This window comes from Chenopodium album, chromosome 9 (assembly GCF_948465745.1).
Source record: "Chenopodium album chromosome 9, dcCheAlbu1.1, whole genome shotgun sequence".
Classification (NCBI taxonomy): Eukaryota; Viridiplantae; Streptophyta; class Magnoliopsida; order Caryophyllales; family Amaranthaceae; genus Chenopodium; species Chenopodium album.
Genome location: NC_137842.1, coordinates 71,170,779 through 71,180,456, shown reverse-complemented (window position 1 = coordinate 71,180,456; position 9,678 = coordinate 71,170,779). Strand labels below are relative to the sequence as shown.

Below are 9,678 nucleotides of genomic sequence, written 5' to 3'. Positions count from 1 at the left end.
ACTTTCATGAATTTTGCTAAAATAATTTCAACTTTAGATTATTCTGAAATAATCCGAACTTAGGGGGTTTACATCCCAATTACTGATTATCTGGCCTGCTGTACACAATATAATATTAACTCTATTATTAACTCTTTATAAGTTGCACATAAAAGATGATTATATAATGTTATGATCAAGTACCATATATGCATGTAGGTCATTAGGAAGCAACTAAAAAGCTAGAGGGATTTCATTATCCCTAAAAGATTACCTCATTCAGAACCAAACTAAGCTTTTGATCATCGTTAATTTATGAAAAATAACACTTCATACATATACACAATATAATAATATAATACTCAAGTAAATTTTACACACTCCCTCAAGCAAAGACATTACTAATACATCATAAAAATCAAACTGAGTTATCTTTAAGGGTTGATTCACATTTACTGAACTGAGCTAAATCGAAGTGAAATTAAGCTGAAGTGAATAGGTCAAAGAGGTTGAGAAAAAAAAAGTCTAACGGCTCTCACCATTTTAAAAGTCAACAAACAAGTAATGTGTTGCATCTATGATTCTATGGTCATTGGTCAACTTATATATCAAGTACCCAAGTACGGATCATTAATTAAAGGATTAGTTTGTCATTACCATCTTGATTAGCTAACGAATTTGCCGGCCTGGCCTACTAATTAAACTTCATGCATGGAATGTAACCATTAGTGGGCACCACTTTTTCATGTTTTTTGAGATTTTAAAGGCTTTTAAATTTTTAGCTAACTACCACCAAAATCATCATTTTTTCCACTTATTAAAGTGCCAAGTTTTATTGTTTTAACCATCCTTTTCTTCTACCACCTGTTTTTCTGACTTATTTTCTTGATTATTAAGATGAGTAAATTTTCAGATTTTTATTTTTTCCTTTTCATCTTGCAAAGTGCAGGCAACAAATTTATGAGTAATACATGAAAAACTTGGTAGAATATATATGACATTTTTATGTATACAACCTGTGATACTCTGTATTATACTCGTATTACCAAATTAAGGATTTTCCTAGTTGCGTCTAATGATAACAAAAGATGATGATTTTGTCAAATTCCAACTTTATTGAATATTATTTTGGGACCTTAATTAAAAAAAGGTATAGTTTTGAAAAATGTATTAATTAATTGCATATTCAATTCATAATCATTACTCCGTAGTAGATTGCCGATATTGACTGGAAATAACTTAATCTATCCCTTATGTATAGTTTATTCATTTGATGGGGCTAACATTGTTAGATGATCCTTATAATTGAACATAGGACAGATTTAATTCAAGTAATATACCAAGTTTTTATGTCTAAACAATGTTTCGGGTTATTGTTTGAGTGTAAATCTTTGAAAAGAACCAATGCATGTAAGAAGTGTAATTTAATATGTCCTATCCAAGCTCATAAGATAGAAAATAATATTGCTAAAAGATATACCAGTCTAACCATAAATCTTAAGATATATTTTCAAATAATATCTTAAGATAAAGTAAGCTTAAATATATCATTCTTCTAATAAGATCAATACGGAAAATATATCACACATATATTTTTCCGGTACTAATGATATCCTATCTCTAACATAAATCATAACTACATCGCATTAAAAAGTGTATAAAAGATTAAATATACTTGTATCACTTAAAGCCAGAAGTACGTCGGTGTGATACAATCTCTATACATATGCATATATTATATTTTCAAATGTTGAAACTTTAAAATTCTCAGCATTACTCGTTATTGAAGTGATTACCAAAGCACCAAACCTTGTTAAATAATTGATCGAAACCAAATTGCAAAATAAGATTCACAAGTTGCACAAAAATATTACGGAGTAATAGATTAATTAACAACCAAGATAACATAGAATTATTCAAACACAAAAGCTAGAATAAAATCCAAAAAAACAAAACAAAAAAAAGGAGAAGAAGAAGAAAGATTCTACCTAACGCGCCCAGGTAGTGCATGTGTATTGCTCTGCGACTCTGTTAGCAGTAAAATAGGAGGGTATTTTGGTCTTTGAGTTGTCAATGACGTGGAAAAAATCCAACAATTTGCAATTAATTGTGGGAAAAAATGTTAAAGCCTAAAAGCTTGAAGGCACGTTTAAAGCACGTGACGTGAAGGGAGCAAAGGACAGTTACAAAATTACAAAGATATTGCTGGATTGCCGGGAAACTTAAACAAAAATCTGTTGAAAAGTTTAGGGGTGTAGTAATTACAAAGAAATCAAAACGTACTTAATTAGTGCTTTAGAGTTTAGACCCCACCTCAAAGGAGACCATAAACGTTACCAGTACAACTTTTATGGATTACCATTTGATAATTTGAATAATTAACATTTTGAATTTGTATAATTGGAGTAATAATTATGACTTATAATTTTCAATGTCTCACATAAAAGGGAATTTGTATTATTGGTGTGATTATGTTTTATAATTCTCATTATCTCACATAAAAGGATCCATGATTAGTGTAGTTTATTTTTGTTGTAAAGGTAGATATTTTTAAACTTGGATTAAGATGAGATGTATGTTGAAATTATATACTCCGTAATAGTGAAAAAATTCGTATGAACCATATTGTTGGAACATATCATAACTTATTGTTTGAATGGGACTCGGTGACTAGTTAGTCGATGTATTATGATAATCATTATTAATCATGAATCAAGTTAACACAATTTATACAAATTACTAATCTTAAACTGTTTGCTTCAAAAAAAAAAAAATGATTTGAACTTGTTTATACTTAATGAAATGAAATAAGGTGGGGAATATTTTAGTCATACAGTTCTAATAAATGAACAAAATTTTGTTACTCGATATGATATTAACCTGCTTTATCTTTTGATTAGCATAATGGTTAGAAACTCTACATATAATTATTTTTAGATTGTGCAGTAATTATCTATTAAGATTAAGTCTTTTTTTTTTTTTTTTAATTAGTTACAATTTACAAATGGTAAGTTAATTTCTTCATTTGATCTTATACCTCTCTCAAGGAACTTATAAATTGACAAATTTAGAGAATGAGAGATTGAAAGGCTTGATTATCAAATAGGTAGAGTATTTATACAAAATCTAGGATCATAAAGATAAACAAAAATATACTCTAAATAATATCTTAACAAATTTTTTTTTTTTTTTTTTTTGAGGAAAAAATAATATCTTAACATAAGATAATATTAAATACGTAGTATATCATTCTCATCATAACAATATCTATACGGAAAATATATCACACATATTGATATATTATATCTCTAACATTACTATATCATTGATAATTGGTTTTTGAATTTAATGTTTTAGGAATAGGCAATCTAAGTTATTAGTAGCTAATTTTTTAATAAATCATTGACATTGGCCAATTGGCACAAGTGATGATAGAAATAACACGCAAAGAGCGAGGGATATGGAAGGTGAGTTAACATACGTCTTTATTAATTTTTTGTAGAACAATATATTCGTAAAGCGATAATTAAAATTATCACTAAAAGGGATTATGTGATAGTGACGAATAATTAGTTGTTATTGCATAAGATTGATGAGTAGTAACAACTTAGACACAAATACACATATTATTATAAGGTATAGAGAGAAGATTAACAAGCATGCTAACACTAAACACGGTAGTGACATTCATTAATAATTGCCATGACATTTTCGCTTTGATTATGAGATTGTAACCTACAAAAAATTGGTAATTATTAATCATGAAGTATGAGCATATTAGTTCTCCTCATAACCACTACAATCACTTAAAAATTTCATTAGTCCAAACTAAGGTATCCATAATAACCATATAAATCAGATGAGGCAGGTGATTAGGCAATATAATTATGAATAAATTCATTGAAAAACACACAAAAATGAGGTTAGTATAGCAGCCGAAGCCAGCACACATTAAGCAAAGAATCCTCAACAAACAATTATATTATCTCACCACAACATTACACTGTAATAGAGAACTCATTTATTTATTAAATTAAATAAATAAATAAAAAGATAATGTTAATCTAAATTTGTCATTTTATGATTAGACTCACTCTAATATCTGCAAAACCCCTGTAGCACGGAAAGACATACTCAGAGACTCACTACTATATATAAATTCCAACCCTCCCAAAAATAAAACTTTCTCAACTTTAAAAAATAAATTTAAAAAACCCAAAACCCAACGCAAAAAAACTCCGGCGTTATTTTCCGTCGGAAAAATTGAAAGAAGAGAGAGAAACAACGAAAATGGTGTTACAGAGGAATATTGGTAACAATAATAATAACAAACATCAATTTCAACAACCATTGCTCTGTTTTCTCTCGTTAATCCGTCATTCTCTCTCTTCTTCTTCGCCGAAGAAAACTGGCATCTCCGCCGCCGCCGGTGGTAGTGTCTTCATCATTCGCCGGAATAGTTACCGTTATCGTTATCATCATCATCGTCATCGCCGGATTTTTTTGCCTGTTTTGTTTGGTTTACTCTTTGTTTTTGTTGTCTCTTTCTCTCTCCTCTCTCTTCCTTTTTCCGACCGCCGCCATAACCACCACCACCTTGTACTCATTCTCTCTCTATTTTTACTTTTTTTTTTATAAATTGATTTTTTTTTTGGTCTGATGAATTAATTTGATTTCAGGATGATGATTTGATTGATGACTATACGAAGGTAAGTTGATTGCAACACGTTTCATAGTTTTAATATAATTGTAGTTTTTTATTTTTGAAATTTTGAATTTTTTTTTTTGTGAAATATGGATTACAGAGTGGCGTTGTAAGTCTACGACGTGATCTTTGGAGCACGAATTCGTCGGGATTATACTATGGTTGCAGTAATGTCAGCAATAAATTTCTCTGTAAAATCTCACTTTCTCTCTCCTCCTCTTAATATGGAAAATTTTTAGTTGTTACTTTTTTTATTTGGTAATAAAATCAATAGCTCTACTTGATTAATTTCGTGATTATTAACTAGTTTCAAAATCTTTAAACTCAATTTTTTAATTAAATTTTCACTGTTTATTGATTTTGATTTTATGTTTTTAATTTCTGTTTAATTTAGCGGCGGATGAGAAGACTGAACCTGATAGATACTTGTTGATTTCGACAAGCGGAGGATTAAATCAACAAAGAACAGGGGTGAGTTTTTTTGTTTTATTTTTGCAATTTATTTAATTATTGATAATCGCCACATGTCTAGAAGTGTCCAAACAGGAAGAACTTTTAGAGACGATGAATTATTTTACATGTACGTGAAGATGATCATGTTGTTAATCTATTGTAACCAGTAAAAATTAGTAATATTCGGTAAGTAGTTAGGTTGATGTGAGAGTGAGACGAATGCCATATTAATATTAGTGGTTAATTGGTTATCAAAAGTCAATTATAAATACCTAAAGTTTTACGTGTGCAATGTAAAAAAAAAGTTTTTGTATGCAATCATAGTCTGAAATTAGTATGGAGTACCTCTTTTGGTTGGTATAAGAGGATAGCGTGTAAGGAGCTTCAATTTTGCTTAAGGAATTGGTTATTCTAGCTGCTTTTCAATAAAAGGAGTTTAAAGTTTTGTATGATATCACATATTTGGAAGTTAAGTACTTCCTCAGTCCGTAATCGGCTTCTTAGTTACAGTATCAATGTAACTAAGGGAAAATGGGGTCGTTGGAATATGACTACGTGAGTCCCTTTACTGGCATTATGGATAAGGAAAATGAAAGTTGTAATGGTAATAGAGGATTTTTTCTTGCCAAAGTGGAATAAAATAGATTAGGATGATCTCAAACAAAGGACTTAAACGAAAAGTAAAAGGTCTTTGAAGAGCGGAGAATGTGCTACAGTTTGCATCAGTCATTTTTGTTGTTTATTTGAGCTTGTCTTATTTTTAGATTCGTTCATGTTTTCAGTTGTTTTCGAGTCTTAAGCCATCAAAGACTAAGGTTAAACGAATAAGATTAGAATTGTTGGGACCATCCCATTTTGGATACTTCTTCAATTTTTGAATTTCTAGAACACATGGGTAGGGCATGCTATTTTCGCGCTATTGACAATTCTGTACAATAATTGTCACATTAGAGGAAGGGATCAACTTTTGGCTAGTCTTCTAATCAGATAAGCTAACCTAAAATTTCTATTAAAACCTGTTGTTAATCATAGTCCCCACCAAACCTTGTCTTGACTAGCTCATTGGATGCTTATGCTTCTTAAGGAAGTACAGCCCGATGATATTATAGGATAATAAACCATGTAGCTTACTATGACACTATTTACTCAATTTGCTCCAGTTTTGAGAAAAGAATTGTCATCAGAATCTTTCTTATTAAATCCATTGTGCTCTTTTCATTAATCATGCTTTGGATATGCTTTAGCACTTGAACTGCAATTTTGCTAACAAATATGAACTGTTTCATGCTCATAATGGAACAGATTACAGATGCCGTTGTTGCTGCCTATATCTTAAATGCCACACTTATCGTTCCCAATCTGGACCAGAAATCTTACTGGAAGGATGCAAGGTTTGTTTTGACTCTTTCCTAGCATTTACCAATCAACTGATTAGTTCATTGGCCTAGAAAGGAAAACAAACATCAGCACTATCTTCTTATGTCTTACTCTATCCGCTTTATTGTGCATGCAGTGATTTTGGCGACATATTTGATGTTGATTGGTTTATATCATTTCTTTCAAATGATGTCAAAATTCTAAAGCAGCTTCCAATGGTCGGAGGAAAGGTTCTTACTCCAGTCCGCACTCGAGTTCCTAGGAAGTCCAGTCCTAAATACTACCTGAATCGAATCTTACCCCTTCTCAAAAAGAAGCATGTGAGTATTGTTTTCTGCAAAGTGTATTTCTCTTTGGAGGAAATATGTCAACTTCTCTGATGTAAAGTTCCCCTTCCCATTTCAGTTATGTGATTTGACAACATGGAACATACTTAATTGATCACTCAAGTAGTGTGTGTGTGTGTGTGTGTGTGTGCGCGCATAAACTATTTTATGAAGGAGCATTTTCATAATCAATATAGTTTGTGCGTTATTACTTCTATATTGAAGTGATTGGGTTATGTTATAACTTAAAAGTTTGTAGCCTTTCGTGTGTGCTGTTGAGTTAATGGATTTTGATGACTGACTTCTTTGCTGTGCAGGCTGTACAGCTGACAAAATTTGATTACAGGCTATCAAATGTCCTGGAGACAGATTTACAAAAGCTAAGATGTAGGGTTAATTATCATGCTTTAAAGTTCACTGATCCCATTGTTGAGATGGGAAGAAAGCTAGTTGAAAGAATGAGGATGAGAAGTGAACATTTTATTGCCCTGCACTTGAGGTAAGATTGTAGCAAATCTTTAGAATTCTGTTATAGTGCTAATGTACTATATCTGATTCTATTTTCAAATTCATAAAAACGTTTATTGTGACCGTCAGTTATATTATGAAAAGGATGTTGCTCCTAAAGTCATAATTGCCAACCAGATTGCACATTTCTATGTTAATGTTAAAAAAATTTCCCCCTTTTTAGTGAATCTGCCCCTTCTAATTCTATATCTGTTTTATTATATACTTCGTATTAAAATATGTGTTTGTAGTTGTTCTGTCCTACTGCATAACTGCTAGACATTGTTTGTTGATAGTCATTAGTGGTCCTTGAACAAATTCCGAACCTCACTGTAAGAATAGTTTAGGTCATACAGTCATTACTCATTAGTGGCCCTTGACCAAATTCTGAATCTCACTATAAAAATAATGTAGGTCAATCCGTTGATATATATATGTATCTTATGCCACAGGTTTGAGCCTGACATGCTTGCATTCTCGGGTTGTGATTATGGTGGAGGAGAGAAAGAAAAGGCAGAACTTGGTGCGATACGAAAACGGTGGAAAACATTACATGTGAGTTTCAATGTGCATATATCTGTTTGTACATGCAGAAATTAGCTAAACCATTTCTAAGAAAACCATTGAAAATGTGGACAGAAAAGTAACCCTGACAAGCAGAGAAGGCAGGGAAAATGCCCACTCACTCCAGAGGAAGTTGGTCTCATGCTGAGAGCACTTGGCTACAACAGTGATGTACATATATACGTGGCATCTGGAGAGTTCTATGGTGGAGAAGATACTTTGGCACCTCTTAGGGCGCTCTTCCCTAATTTCCATTCTAAAGACACTCTAGCCAGTCAGGAGGAGCTGGCACCATTTGCACCATATTCTGCTCGGATGGCTGCTTTAGATTTCATCGTTTCTGATGAGAGTGATGTATTTGTTACCAATAACAATGGTAACATGGCCAGGATTTTAGCAGGAAGAAGGTATGTATTCTACCTCAAATCAACTTTGCTAACAACAGTGTAATCATGCTAGTCACTATGGAGATAATTAAGTTGTTGAAAAGCATGCAACTAAAACATGTATTTCTCTGGTTCAGGAGATACTATGGTCACAAGCCTACTATACGCCCAAATGCTAAAAAGATATCCCGTCTGTTCTTGAACCTGAACAATATGACGTGGGAAGGGTTTGCTTTGGGAATTAGAACTCATCAGGTCGGCTTTATGGGTGAACCAAAAGAGGTAAAACCAGGAAAAGGCGAGTTCCATGAAAATCCTTCGTCTTGCATTTGTGAAAGCTCCTTGCCCAACATTCCAGTCTATGATCTTCAGGATAATCCAGCCACCATGTATCAGAAAGGGAAAGAATATAGCACAGGAGGTTTCGATACAGGTGAAATAAATGATTACCAGAATATTGAGGATGAACAAGAATTGGCTGATCAAGAAGATTTAGATAATGAAAATAACCTCCCAGAAAGAGAACTGCCTCGTGGCATTAATAGAGATCCAAGTACTATCCTGACATCGGATCAACCAGAACTAGAGGAGTTCCTTTCAGATTAAATGGCTCAGAAAAATTACTTTTCTTAGCAGCTTCTCTGTTCTTCACCTGATCCTATTCGTAACTGAATTTGTCTTGCATTGATTTGAGCAGCAGACAGCAGTGATTTGTGAATACAACTTGTACAGAATGGCCTTTCCTGGCTAGCACAGAAGAAAGTTCCAGTTTCGACTTCCCGGTTTCTGTAAATGACAAAGTGTTTGAGCCTCAAGATAAGCTTGTACATTAGAGGCAACTGAATATACAAAGTGAAAATTTTCTCAGGGCAGTTTTTTATTTTATCAATTTTTTGCTTTTAGTTCTGGTCTAGTGTTAAAAGGGGTTATACTTTTCTCAAGGTAGCATTTGATACAGGATAGACTAGCAAAGAGAAATTATAGGACTTAGTGACTTACACAGCATTTTATTATTTTGGAAAACATACATGTAAATCAGTAAAATGTTTATAATCTTTATATACAAAAATAGATCGGTGTGAAAATTACTCCGTACTACATTAAGCATCTTTTTTCTCTTACTTATTTTGATGATTAATACTCCGTATTAATTTGAAAGATCACTCTAACAATAACTAACACTATTATGAAGGGGCCATTCAAACCTTCAATATGATACTTTGCATTTTATTGAAAATATTGGAATATAATCCTTTTCTTCAGAAACTAAATGATTAATCTAGCAAAATAAGGTTTTATTAGTAGTGTTGTTCTAAGCTTTTGGCTCAGCAAAACCTTATTCTTTTGGGCTTGTTTACCATGCCACACAACTACAGCTTAA

At 32.2% G+C, this 9,678-nt stretch overlaps 1 protein-coding gene across 1 annotated transcript; it reads left to right on the top strand.

Annotated features, from left to right (window-relative positions):
* Positions 1-4,160: 4,160 nt before the first annotated feature.
* LOC145559141 (O-fucosyltransferase 16-like) lies at positions 4,161-9,395 on the top strand. Its single transcript, XM_081620564.1, has 10 exons — positions 4,161-4,578; positions 4,659-4,688; positions 4,785-4,875; positions 5,079-5,155; positions 6,440-6,528; positions 6,651-6,834; positions 7,158-7,339; positions 7,800-7,902; positions 7,987-8,318; positions 8,435-9,395. Exons 1-10 carry the CDS (start codon positions 4,270-4,272, stop codon positions 8,901-8,903), a joined length of 1,866 nt encoding a protein of 621 aa, XP_081476690.1. The 5' UTR covers positions 4,161-4,269; the 3' UTR covers positions 8,904-9,395.
* The last annotated feature ends 283 nt before the right edge of the window (positions 9,396-9,678 follow it).